The sequence below is a fragment of the Hypanus sabinus genome, chromosome 14 (genome assembly GCF_030144855.1).
Source record: "Hypanus sabinus isolate sHypSab1 chromosome 14, sHypSab1.hap1, whole genome shotgun sequence".
Classification (NCBI taxonomy): Eukaryota; Metazoa; Chordata; class Chondrichthyes; order Myliobatiformes; family Dasyatidae; genus Hypanus; species Hypanus sabinus.
Window position 1 is genome coordinate 105,628,524 of NC_082719.1, and position 14,680 is coordinate 105,643,203.

General features: G+C 40.9%; 1 protein-coding gene across 2 annotated transcripts in view; it reads left to right on the forward strand.

The window, feature by feature from the left end:
* The window catches only part of smad2 (SMAD family member 2), a 127,351-nt gene that overhangs the window by 69,968 nt on the left and 42,703 nt on the right, over window positions 1-14,680 (forward strand). For both annotated transcript variants that reach the window (XM_059989765.1, XM_059989766.1), the window contains 2 exons: window positions 5,622-5,815; window positions 10,454-10,588. In XM_059989765.1, coding sequence (XP_059845748.1) covers window positions 5,622-5,815; window positions 10,454-10,588 — 329 coding nt within the window. The remainder of the gene's footprint in view (window positions 1-5,621; window positions 5,816-10,453; window positions 10,589-14,680) is intronic.

Genomic DNA, 14,680 nt, shown 5'->3' on the forward strand with positions numbered 1-14,680 from the left:
GTTTAAGATTGACGATCCTTCTTCCAGACTGAAGAACATGCCACTGATGGCTTTATGGCTGGAGTTAAGAAACTGCAAGGGTTTTAAAAAAAATGAGAACCATATACAATAGCATGCAAAAGTTTGGGCACCCCTGGTCAAAATTTCTGTTACTGTGAATAGCTAAGCAAGGAAAAGATGACCTGATTTCCAAAAGGCATAAAGTTAAAGTTGACACATTTCTTTAATATTTTAAGCAAGATTACTTTTTTTATTTCCATGTTTTACAGTTTCAAAATAACAAAAAAACAAAAGAGCCCGAAGCAAAAGTTTGGGCACCCTGAAGGGTCAGTACTTAGTACCACCCCCTGTGGCAAGTATCACAGCTTGTAAATGCTTTCTGAAGCCAGCTAAAGGTCTTTCAATTCTTGTTTGGGGGAATTTTCACCCATTCTTCTGGCAAAAGGCTTCTAGTTCTGTGAGACTTTTGGGCCGTCTTGCATGTACTGCTCTTTTGAGGTTGATCCACAGATTTTTGATGAAGTTTAGGTCGAGGGACTGTGACGGCCATGGCAAAACTTTCAGCTTGTGCCTCTTGAGGTAGTCCATTGTGGATTTTGAGGTGTGTTTAGAATCATTATCCTGTTGTAGATGCCATCCTCTTTTCATCTTCAGCTTTTTTACAGACAGTGTGATGTTTGCTTCCAGAATTTGCTGGTATTTAATTGAATTCATTCTTCCCTCTACCAGTGAAATGTTCCCCGTGCCACTGGCTGCAACACAAGCCCAAAGCATGATCAATCCACCCCCATGCTTAACAGTTGGAGAGGTGTTCCTTTCATGAAATTCTGCACCCTTTTTTCTCCAAACATACCTTTGCTCATTGCGGCCAAAAAATTCTATTTTATCTTCATCAGTCCACAGGACTTGTTTCCAAAATACATCAGGCTTGCTTAGATGTTCCTTTGCAAACTTCTGATGCTGAATTTTGTGGTGAGGATGCAGGAAACATTTTCTTCTGATGACTCTTCCATGGAGGTCATAATTGTGCAGGTGTCGCTGCACAGTAGAACAGTACACCACCACTCCAGAGTCTGCTAAATCTTCCTGAAGGTCTTTTGCAGTCAAACGGGGGTTTTGATTTGCCTTTCTAGCAATCCTATGAGCAGTTCTCTCGGAAAGTTTTCTTGGTCTTCCAGACCTCAACTTGACCTCCACCGTTCCAGTGCTATTTCTTAATTAAATTTTGAACTGAAAACGCTTTGCTTTCTTCTTATAGCCTTCTCCTGCTTTGTGGGCATCATTTATTTTAATTTTCTGAGTGCTAGGCAGCTGCTTAGAGGAGCCCATGGCCGCTGATTGTTGGGACAAGGTTTGAGGAGTCAGAGTATTTAGAAAGCTTTGAAATTTTTATCACCTGGCCTTTCCTAATGATGACTGTGAACAAGCCATAGCCCTAACAAGCTAATTAAGGTCTGAGACCTTGGTAAAAGTTATCTGAGAGCTTAAATCTCTTGGGGCGCTCAAACTTTTGCATGGCGTTCCCTTTGTTTTTCTCCCACTCTAAAATTGTACAAAACGAAAACAATACACTAATAACCATATAACCATATAACAATCACAGCACGGAAACAGGCCACCTTGGCCCTCCTAGTCCGTGCCGAACCCTTAATCTCACCTAGTCCCACCTACCCGCACTCAGCCCATAACCCTCCATTCCTTTCCTGTCCATATACCTATCCAATTTTACCTTAAATGACACAACTGAACTGGCCTCTACTACTTCTACAGGAAGCTCATTCCACACAGCTATCACTCTTTGAGTAAAGAAATACCCCCTCGTGTTTCCCTTAAACTTCTGCCCCCTAACTCTCAAATCATGTCCTCTAGTTTGAATCTCCCCTACTCTCAATGGAAACAGCCTGTACACGTCAACTCTTATCTATCCCTCGCAAAATTTTAAATACCTCGATCAAATCCCCCCTCAACCTTCTACGCTCCAATGAATAGAGACCTAACTTGTTCAACCTTTCTCTGTAACTTAATTGCTGAAACCCAGGTAACATCCTAGTAAATCGTCTCTGCACTCTCTCTAATTTATTGATATCTTTCCTATAATTCGGTGACCAGAACTGCACACAATATTCCAAATTTGGCCTTACCAATGCCTTGTACAACTTTAGCATTACATCCCAACTTCTGTACTCAATGCTTTGATTTATAAAGGCCAGCGTTCCAAAAGCCCTCTTCACCACCCTATCTACATGAGACTCCACTTTCAGGAAACTATGCACAGTTATTCCTAGATCTCTCTGTTCCTCTGCATTCCTCAATGCCCTACCATTTACTCTGTATGTTCTATTTGGATTATTCCTGCCAAAATGTAGAATGTAGAACCTCACACTTCTCAGCATTAAACTCCATCTGCCAACGTTCAGCCCATTCTTCTAACCGGCATAAATCTCCCTGCAAGCTTTGAAAATCCACCTCATTATCCACAACACCTCCTCCCTTAGTATCATCGGCATACTTACTAATCCAATTTACCACCCCATCATCCAGATCATTTATGTATATTACAAACAACATTGGGCCCAAAACAGATCCCTGAGGCACCCCGCTAGTCACCGGCCTCCATCCCGTTAAACAATTATCCACCACTACTCTCTGGCATCTCCCATCTAGCCACTGTTGAATCCATTTTATTACTCCAGCATTAATACCTAACGACTGAACCTTCTTAACCAACCTTCCATGTGGTTAACCAATCTTGCTTAAAATGTTGAAAAGAATGTTTCATCTTTAACTTCATGACTTTTGAGATCAGTTCATCTTCTACTCACTTAACTATTCACAGTTACAGAAATTTTGACCAGGGGTGCCCAAACTTTTGCTTACCACTGTATAGGCCTCCAAGTAGTAGCCAAGATGTGGGGACGAGCTTGCAAAGGTAGCTGGGAAGGGCATGTAATAATTATAATGGGGGATTTTAATATGCAAGGGGATTGGGAAAATCAGGTTGGTGTCGGATCGCAAGAAGGAATTTGTTGAATACCTAAAAGTGATGGCTTTTTAGAGCAGTTCTGTGGTTGAGCCTACTCAGGGAAAGGCTATCATAGATTAGGTGTTATCTAATAATGCAGATCTTATTAAGGAGCTTAATGTAAAGGAATTACAGAGACATGAGAGAGGAGCTTTCCCAGGTGGATGCTGGCTGGGATGATGGCAGAGCCGAGATGGCTGAAGTTTATGGGAATAGTTCACAAGGTGCAGGGTAGATATATCCCACAGAAATAGTTCTCAAATGGCAGGGTGAGGCAACTGTGGTGGCTGACAAGAGAAGTTGAAGACTACTTAAAAGCCAAGGAAAGGGCATATAGGTAGTGAAAGTGAGTGGGAGATTGGAAAACTTTTAAAATCCAACAAAAGGCAACTAAAAAATCTATAAGAAGGGAAAAGATGAAATCTGAGGGCAAATGAGCCATTAATATAAAGCAGGATACTAGAAGTTATTTCAGTTACAGTATATAAAAAGTAAAAGGGAGGCAAGAGTTGATATTAGACCACTGGAAAATGATGCTGCTGTGGTAGTAATGGAGGACAAAGAAATGGCCGATGAACTTAATGGGTACTTTGCATCGCTGTTCACTCTGGAAAATACTAGCAGTATGCCAAAGGTCCGTGAGTGTCGGGGCCCAGGAGAGAGTGACATTGCTATTACAAAGGAAAAAGTCCTAGGCATACTCAAAGGTCTTGAGGTGGATAAGTCACCTGGACCAGAGTCCTGAGAGAAGTTGTTGAAGTAATAACTGATGCATTGCACTCTTGGTAAAAGGAACAATAAAGCAGACTATTATCTAAAAAGGGGAGAAAATTCAAATATCAGAGGTGCAAAGGGACTTGCAAGCCTCCCAGAAGGTTAATGCACAGGTAGAGCCCATGGTAAAGAAGAGAAATGCATGTTGGCATTTATTTCAAGGGGAGTAGAATATACAAGCAAGGAGCTAATGCTGAGCCTTTATAAGACACTAGTCAGGCTGCACTTATATCTCAGAAGGGATGTGTTGTCATTGGAGAGAGTCGAGAGGAGGCTCATGAGGATGATTCTGGGAATGAAGGGGTTAACAAATGAGCATCTGGTAGCTTTGGGCCTATACTCACTGGAATTTAGAAGAATGCAGGGTGAGCATCTCATTGAAAGCTACTGAATGTTGAAAGGACTTGATAGGGTGGATGTATTGTGAGGTATCCAGAACTAAAGGGCACGGCCTCAAAATTGAGAGGCAACCTTTTAGAATAGAGGTAAGGAGGAATTTTTTTTAAGCCAGAGAATAGCGAATCTGTAGAATGTTGTGCCACAGAATCTGGTGGTGTCCAGGCCTGTGCGTATATTTAAGGCAGAAGTTGATAGTTTCTTGATCAGTCAGGGCATCAAAGGAAATGACGAGAAGGCAGGTGTATGGGGTTGAGTGGATTCTGGGATCAGCCATGTTAGAATGATGGAGCAGGCTTGATGGGCTGAATGCTCTAAATCTGCACCTATGCCTTATAGTCTTATGGACGCTGATATTATTGCAACAAATAGGGAATGGGAAGTGGAATTAAAACGAGTGGCCACTTATTTTAATTCCACTTTCCATTCCCCCTTCCGCTACGTCAATCCATGACTTCCTCTACTGTCGTGATGAGGCCATGCTCGGGTTGGAGAAACAACACATCTTGTATTCCGTTTGGGTAGTCTCCAACCTGATGGCATGACCATCAATTTCTTGAATTTCTTGTAATGGCCCCCTACCCCAATCACCATTCCTCATCCCTCTTTCCCCCCTCACCTGATTTCCTTGCCTGCCCATCAGCTCCATCTGGTGTTCTTCCCCCTTTTCTTTATTCGATGACTTCTGTCCTCTCCTATCAGTCTCCTTCTTCACCAACCTTGTATCTCTTACCAATCTTCACTTCATCCTCCTGCATCAGGTTTCATCTATTACCATGTGTTTGTCATTCCCTTCTCCTCACCTTTTAAATCTACTCCTCAGCATTCTTTCTTTAATCCTGCCAAGGGTCTCAGCCCAAAACGTCGACTGCGCTTTTTTCCATAGATGCTACCTGGCCTGCTGAGTTCCTCCAGCATTTTGTGGAAGTTGATAGTTTCCTGATCAGTCAGGGCGTCAAAGGATATGGTGAGAAGACAGGTGTATAGGGGTGAGTGGGATCCGGGATCAGCCATGATGGAATATTGGAGCAGACTCAGTGGGCTGAATGGCCTAGTACTGCTCCTGTGTCTTAGATTTTCAATTTAACCAGGGTTGAGTTTTCATTGAATGATCAAGTTATGGTTTTGTGGATTCTAGTGTTACCTTCAGGACATAATTCTAACATTGGAATGATACTTTTGAAGGTCCTTCAGCTCAAAGCAATTCAGGGAGTAGTCTATAATTACATTAATGCAAATTGGTGAACTTCATTACCCTATTTACTCACTGACGTTCTCCTTTTCCCATCCTTCAAATGCTGGAGAATGGTGGGTTAATTTTTAATTTGTGAAGTTTTGTTAACTGGTTTTATGCAATAAAATGTATAATGATAAGATGTATACATTTATAATCTAAACATCCCAGCTCACGTCTCTTCTTTATGTGCAGATCACTTGATGGCAGGCTGCAGGTTTCACATCGTAAAGGGTTGCCTCATGTTATTTACTGTCGCTTGTGGCGCTGGCCTGATCTTCACAGTCACCATGAACTACGAGCCATTGAAACTTGTGAATATGCTTTCAATCTTAAGAAGGATGAAGTGTGTGTTAACCCGTACCACTATCAGAGGGTGGAAACACCAGGTTTGTCAAAGCTTGTGTTAAATTGTAATAAAAAAAATTAGAGTACATTTATTTTCCCTTTTGTATATCTAAAGGCATCAACAATAATTATTAGCTTATAGAAAAAGGTGAGGCAATTAAAATTAGGAAAAGCCAAGATGATACTTGGATAGAAAACCTCTGCTTTCATGGAAAAAACTACATGTAACTTGCAACAAAAAATAGGCATGACTGTTTACAATTATGCTAAGTGTTCTAGCATTAATCCCCCAGGGTAATAGTGAAGGAAACAGTTACTGTTCCCAAACTTGCATTTTCACTTGCAAGTTTGTATAATTTGTCTTGGACAAAAATGATTTTCACTCATTTCCCAGTAAAGTTTCAAAGGTACATTTAATGTCAGAGAAATGTATACAATATACATCCTGAAATGCTGACAAGGGAAATTAGGGATAGTATCAAGTCCAAAGAAGAAACATCTAAATTAGCAAAAAAAAGGCGGCACACCTGAGGACTGGGAGAAATTCAGAGACCAGCAGAGGAGGACAAAGGGCTTAATTAGGAAAGGGAAAAAAGATTATGAGAGAAAGCTGGCAGGGAACATAAAAACTGACTGTAAAAGCTTTTATAGATACGTGAAAAGAAAACGATTGGTCAAGACAAATGTAGGTCCCTTACAGTCAGAAACAGGTGAATTGATCATAGGGAACAAGGACATGACAGATCAATTGAATAACTACTTTGGTTCTGTCTTCACTAAGGAGGACATAAGTAATCTTCTGGAAAAGTAGGGGACCGAGGGTCTAGTGAGATGGAGGAACTGAGGGAAATACATGTTAGTAGGGAAGTGGTGTCAGGTAAATTGAAGGGATTAAAGGCAGATAAATCCCCAGGGCCAGATGTTCTGCATCCCAGAGTGCTTGAGGAAGTAGCCCAAGAAATAGTGGATGCATTAGTGCTAATTTTTCAAAACTCCTTAGATTCTGGATTAGTTCTTGAGGATTGGAGGGTGGCTAATGTAACCCCACTTTTTAAAAAAAGAGGGAGAGAAAAACCAGGGGAATACAGACCGGTTAGTCTGACATCGGAGGTGGGGAAAATGCTAGAGTCGGTTATCAAAGATGTGATAACAGCACATTTGAAAAGAGGTGAAATCATCAGACAAAGTCAGCATGGATTTGTGAAAGGAAAATCATGTTTGATGAATCTTAAAGAATTTTTTGAAGATGTAACTAGTAGACTGCATAGGGGAGAGCCAGTGGATGTGGTATTTTTAGATTTTCAAAAGGCCTTTGACAGGGTCCCACACAGAAGATTAGTGTGCAAGCTTAAAGCACACGGTATTGGGGGTATGGTATTGATGTGGATAGAGAATTGGTTGGCAGACAGAAAGCAAAGAGTGGGAGTAAACGGGACCTTTTCAGAATGGCAGGCAGTGACTAGTGGGGTACCGTAAGGCTCAGTGCTGGGACCCCAGTTGTTTACAATATAAATGATTTAGATGAGGGAATTAAATGCAGCATCTCCAAGTTTGCAGATGACATGAAGCTGGGCGGCGGTGTTAGCTGTGAGGAGGATGCTAAGAGGATGTAGGGTGACTTGGATAGGTTAGGTGAGTGGGCAAATTCATGGCAAATGCAATTTAATGTGGATAAATGTGAGGTTATCCACTTTGGTTGCAAGAACAAGAAAACAGATTATTATCTGAATGGTGGCCGATTAGGAAAAGAGGAGGTGCAACGAGACCTGGGTGTCATTGTACACCAGTCATTGAAGGTGAGTATGCAGGTACAGTAGGCGGTGAAAAAGGCAAATGGTATGTTGGCATTCATAGCAAAAGGATTTGAGTACAGGAGCAGGGAGGTTCTACTGCAGTTGTACAAGGCCTTGGTGAGACCGCACCTAGAGTATTGTGTGCAGTTTTGGTCCCCTAATCTGAGGAAAGACATTCTTGCCATAGAGAGAGTACAAAGAAGGTTCACCAGATTGATTCCTGGGATGGCAGGACTTTCATATGAAGAAAGACTGGATCGACTAGGCTTATACTCACTGGAATTTAGAAGATTGAGGGGGGATCTTATTGAAACATATAAAATTCTAAGGGATTGGATGTAGGAAGATTGTTTCCGATGTTGGGGAAGTCCAGAACGAGGGGTCACAGTTTAAGGATAAAGGTAAAGCCTTTTAGGACCGAGATGAGGAAAAACTTCTTCACACAGAGAGCGGTGAATCTGTGGAATTCTCTGCCACAGGAAACAGTTGAGGCCGGTTCATTAGCTATATTTAAGAGGAAGTTAGATATGGCCCTTGTGGCTAAAGGGATCAGTGGGTATGGAGAGAAAGCAGGTACAGGGTTCTGAGTTGGGAAATCATATTGAATGCCGGTGCAGGCTCGAAGGGCCGAATGGCCTACTCCTGCACCTATTTTCTATGTTTCTATGCTTTTTCTTTGTAACCATCCATGAAAACAGAGTGCCCCAAAGAATGCAGAGCCAATTTAAATACATTCAATGTACCAAGTTCACTTTGGCAGTCATGCCAGTTGCTTCCTGTATTAACTCTGCATGTAATGAAGCAGGATGTGCTGTCAAGTGATCCTCAGGAATTGGGCAAAGTTGATGTCTGTAATACCAGAATGTCACTTTCAGATTAATGGCATTAATCGAGTTAGTCCCCTGTAGATAAAATTAATACATGCAGGGACTTATACTGATTTGCTTTTTAAAGTGTTATATCTGATAAAACAGCAAAGTTATTTTAATGGATAATCTCTTAAATTGAAGCAGTTTTTTCATGTGATGTTAAAAAATATATTTAAACAAGGAAACATAATTTTGTGCCTTTGGTATTTTAATTTGTTCAAGTTCAAGTTTAATTGTCATTGAACCATACATGAATACAGCCAAATGGAACAGCATTCCTCCAGGACTAAGGTGCAAAACGCAATCAACAGTGCAGACCACACAGCACATGTAGGGTGAATGCCAGTAATTATTTTTACTTTTGAATCCTCAGTGCAATTCATCATACCATAAGACAAAGGAGCAGAGTTCGGCCATTCAGCCCATTGAGTCTGCTCTGCCATTTCATCATGAGCTGATCCAATCTCCCCTTTAGTCCCATTTCCCCTCCCCTTCTCACCATAACCTTTGATGCCCTGACTGCTCAGATACCTTTCAATCTCTGCCTTAAATGCACCCAATGACTTGACTTCCACTGCCACCCGTGGCAACAAATTCCATAGATACACCACCCTCTGGCTAAAAAAATTTTTTTTGCATCTCTGTTCTGAATGGGCGCCCTGCAATCCTCAAGTCATGTCCTCTTGTACTAGACTCCCCCACCATGGGAAAACAACTTTGCCACATCCACTCTGTCCATACCTTTCAACATTCGAAATGTTTCTATGAGGTCCCCCCTCGTTCTTCTAAACTCCAAGGAGTACAGTCCAAGAGCGGTCAAATGTACCTCGTACAGTATCCCTTTCATTTCCGGAATCATTCTAGTGATTCTTCTCTGAACCCTCTCCAATGTCAGCACATCCTTTCTTAAATAAGGAGCCCAAAACTGCACACAGTATTCCAAGTGAGGTCTTACCAGTGCCTTATAGAGCCTCAACATCACATCCCTGCTCCTATGCTCTATTCCTCTAGAAATGAATGCCAACATTGCATTCGCCTTCTTCACCACCGACTCAACCTGGAGGTTAACCTTAAGGGTATCCTGCACGAGGATCCCGTTGCATCTCAGAACTTTGAATTCTCTCCCCATTTAAATAATAGTCTGCCCGTTTAATTCTTCTGCCAAAGTACATGACCATACACTTTCCGACAATTCATTTGCCACTTCTTTACCTGTTCCCCCAGTCTATCCAAGTCTCTCTGCAGACTCTCTGTTTCCTCAGCACTACCGGCGCCTCCACCTATCTTTGTATCATCAGCAAACGTAGCCACAAAGCCATCTATTCCATAATCCAAATTGTTGATATACAATGTAAAAAGAAGCAGCCCCAACACAGACCCCCTGTGGAACACCACTGGTAACCGGCAGCCAACCAGAATGGGATCCTTTATTCCCACTCTCTGTTTCCTGCCAGTCAACCAACGCTCTAGCCACGTATGTAACTTTCCCGTAATTCCATGGGCTCTTATCTTGTTTAGCAGCCTCATGTGCGGCACTTTGTCAAAGGCCTTCTGAAAATCCACATTGAAATCATACATTGATACATTTGGAATATTAGATTCTGAGGAGCTTCTTCAGTACATTGCTCTAAAAGGCACTTCAACCCTAAAGATTCATAATAATGAGAGGCTTCCTATTAGTCCCCAATTCCATCAAATTTGTGGCGCGAGATATTTAAATCTGAAGATATTTTCTAGCAAATAGATTTGCATAGAGAAATGAAAGTGATGGTTCATTATATCCATTCTGATCCTGTTAGAGAAGTCCTAAAAATGACTTAACCCACAAATAAAACATAATAAATGGAAGAAAATCTTCAGGTGGTACTTGATTTTTCTATATGGGTATGTTTATATCATTTCTGTAAATGGGAAGGATTAACTACATTATACTTGCTACCGTTGTAAAGAATAGTCACGTCCCAGAAAACAGTATAAAGTTTCAGCATTATTAACTATTTCTACAATTTGGTTTCAGTTTTACCTCCTGTACTGGTGCCACGACACACGGAAATTCCAGCAGAGCTGCCCCCACTTGATGACTACACCCATTCTATCCCTGAAAACACTAACTTTCCATCTGGAATAGAACCACAGAGCAACTATATCCCAGGTATTAATCTTTTAGACAGTTCCACCAACTACTGTGAAGTGAGCTGGTTTGTGCTTAGCGCAATTTTATTTCCACATGAAGGAAAAGTAGCCATGCAGGGACAGTTATAACTGGAAATATAAATTATTTTCCATTTGAAGTATTGTTACTGGTTTTATATGTTGAAGAGGCAGATTGTGGTTTTGGATGAAATGGGTCCATGTTCACACTAAAAAGATGGAAGAATTAGTTGACGAACATGTTCCAGTGGACATCTTTTCAAAAGGGATATGAGTCTACATGTGTCCAATTTCAGTTTAAAATGAGTTAAATTACTAGCAAAATGTAGAATAGATAGCAGGCTAACCTTGAGCATTAGAAAGCAAAGATGATTATCCTTTGATCAAGCAATTCTTTCTAGTGAAAATCTAAAAATTCTGAATTATTAATATAAATTATACTAATGAACAAATGGATGTTGAGAGTAAAGTACAAGATAGTACATACTGAAAACATATTTCAAATATGACTTTCTCTTCATAGAAATGAGGGAGGGAAGGAAAAGGACGGGGGCAGAATTCTGATCCTACGTTGCATCAGGATCTTTGCTATAAGTAACACAATAATTGGCTATGTAGACTCCATTGCTAATTTTGATTCATTGGAAAGAATGAAAATCTTCATGATTATCAAAGGAAAAGAGGTTTTAATATTTATAACTTCTAATTGTGATGGAAATTTAAACAGATTCCTGTATGTTCCAATTCACATGTAGACACTGGTTGAGAATGTGGAAAGAAATGCTTGTGTGGCACATGCATCTCCAAAGAGAGAATGCGACTACCTTGGGCATTAATTGTGAGGAATGGGAAGTAGAGGACTATGCAGAGAAAATTAAGAATTGGCGTTAAGGCCAGACAAGTTCAGTCATGAACTTGTTGAGTGCATGCAGAAGACTTGGGGCAAAGAATTGACAAATTCCTGTTCTTGATTTTCCTTTAGTGGGAGATGATGGAATATTGTACACTTCCCTTTGAGTGTGCTTTATTAGATTCCCTTTCACCAGCATTAACCCTTTCCTTCAGTGGTGTGGCTAGAGTGTGCACCATTTGCAGAATGCGCATCCTGAACTCACTAGGTTTCTTTCACAGTACTTACAAATGTAGTCAGCACTATGCTACAAGAGCAGCAGATATGCAAGATTCCTCTATGCCCACCATCAATCCCACCTCTGTGCCTCACCCATAATTTGTGTACTATCCTGACACTGTAATATCCACATCTTCATTATAATTTGTTCAAATTGCTAAAACTCCATCTGATTAAGTATTTGGACGCACAGGACTAAAACTCAGGACAGTGGCTCACCACAATTGTCTCAAGGGTAATTAAGAAAGGGGTTTGTATGTTGACCTAAAAGTAAACTAGTCATTTAGGAAATTCATTTCTCAAGAGAAATCTTGATCAAACAGTTGCTTTCTAATTTTATATTATAAACCTGGAGCTGACCTACTGGATGTTGTCATAGAATCATAGCTTCAGACCATCAAATCTGCTCCTACATTGTATAATGACAGATCTATTTCTCTTCTCAACCCCATTCACCTGTCTTCTCCCCATAGCCTTTGACACCTTTATTAATCAAGAACCTATCAACCTCTGCTTTATATATACCCATTGATTTGACCTCAAAAGCCACTTGTGGTAATGAATTCTACAGATTCACCACCCTCTGGCTAAATTCCTTCTCATTTCTGTTCTAACAAGATCTCCCTGTATTCTGAAGCTGTGTCCTCTGATCTAGACTCCCCCACTATTGGAAACATCATCTGCACATCCACTTCATCTAGGTCTTTCAATATTTGGTAGGTCACATCCTTCCAGTAATGTGGCAATTAGATTCTACACAAAACTCCAAATGAGCTTGGACCAACTTTGTAACCCTGTGACTGTGGGCTAGACCACAAGCTGCTGTTGTTTTAAAAAGAAAGAAAGAAGCCATCTCAGGTATTCTACAAATGATAAACACAGATTCTGCAGATGCTGGAAATTGTGAGCAACGCACACAGTGCTGGAGGAACTCAGTAAGTTAGGCTGCATCAATGGAGGGGAATAAGCTGTCAACATTTTGAGCCAAGTCTGATGAAAAACTTAGGCCAGAAATGTCGACAATATATTCCCCTCCATAGGTGCTGCCTGATGCTGCATTCTACAAATTACTTCTCTTGGGATCCAGCACCAGCCAATTTTTCCCAATCTACCTGCATGTTGAAATCACTCATTACTATGTAACATTGTTATTTTTTATCTCCCGCTGTAATTTGTACACTGTATGTCAGTACATGTGACAATAATAAGCCAATGCCACCTGCTGGCTGCTGTTCAGAGGTCCAACTTACAGACAGGAATAAGGACATGTCAGTCCATGGACTCTTTTGCCACAATGAGGCCAGTCTCAGGGTAAACAAGCATCACCTCCATATTCTGCTTGGGTAGCCTCCAACCTGATAACATGAGCATCGATTTCTACTTCTGGTAATTCTTTTCCCCATACCTTTTCAGCTTCTATTCTCCTCTCTGAACTCTTACTTCCTCTCACCTGCATATCATCTCTCCCTGGTGGCCCTCCTCCTTCCCTTTCTTCCATGGTCCATTCTCCTCTCCAGTCAAATTCCTTCTCCAGCCCTTCACATTTCCCATCCACCTAGCTTCACCTATAACCATCTAGCTTGTCCTCCTTCCCCTCCCCTCAACTTTTTATTTTGGCATCTTCCCACTTTCCAGTCTTGATGAAGGGCCTCGGACTGAAATGAAGGTTTTTTAATCCATGCTGCCAGTACTGTTGAACTCCTTCAGCATTTTGACTGCATTGCTCTCAACTTCCAGCATCTCTTGCAGAATCCTGTGTTCAGAAATGAGGCATTTGTCTGTGCCTCCTGTGGCTACCATCAAGCTCTCTATCCTAATCGCATACTTCCTCTATTATTCCCATGAAATATTTTTGCTGTCTGTCCCATGTGTGGGTCTCTCCCCACACCGTGTGTACCCCTCTGTCTTTCATCCACCCTATGTGTATGTGTGTGTGTGTATATTTCCCCTCACCATATGTCTCTCCATGCTTTTCTTCCCCCCGTGTGTGTGTTTCCATCTCCCCCTCTGTATGTCTCTCTCCCTCTTTGTGTTTCTCCCCCACCGAGTGTCTGTTTCTCACGCCCCTATCTGTGTGTCTCCCTCTGTGTGTCTCTTCTCCAAGTGTGTGTGTCTCTCTGTCTTTCCCTCTGTCTGCCTTTCTCCTTATCTGTGTGTGTGTGTCTCTGTCTCTCTCTCCATATGTCTCTCTGCCCTCTTGTGTGTGTGTCTCTCTCTCTGTGTCTCCCCCCCCCCCCCGTGGGTTGCTCTGTCCTTATCCAAATCCTTTTTCATTTTCCCAAATATTTTTATTAAATTTCATATACACAAATACAGAATTCATAAGGATACTTATAAATCAAAATAAGATAGCATAAAATGCACTATATAAATCACACTGATAGAATCACGGTATCCCAAATTCATGATCAATCAAATAAAATAAATTGAATTATGAAAAACAATAGTATGGTTAATTAACCAAATCCTAACCTTTATTTCTTTGGTTCTAGTTTTAAATTAACTCAACTAATGTTTGGATACTGAGGCTTCTAAATAGAGAATTTCCTTTGCAATGACATTTTTTTACCTTCACTCAGCCACTTAGTTTACTAAGGTTCCTTCAGCCAAATCATTGCTTATAAATTGTGAATAACAGGAGCTGGAGTACTCATGTAATACTATACTAAACAAAGCCTGAGAACTTCTTTTTCCCTCTATTTGGTTTGTCTGATCGTTATTTCTCAATCTGTTAGTATGTTACCTACAATTCTTTATGTTCTTTGATGATCGGTATCCAGTTGAACCATTATCAAAAGCCTCTTCAAAATCTAAATCCTTCACATCCACTGGTGGTTCTTTCCACATTCTCATGATATCCTGCCAAAAAATAATTCTCAATTAAATTCTAAACACAAGGGATTCTTCAGGTGCTGGAAATCCAGAGTAAACATGCAAAATGCTTGTGGAACTGAGCAGGTCAGG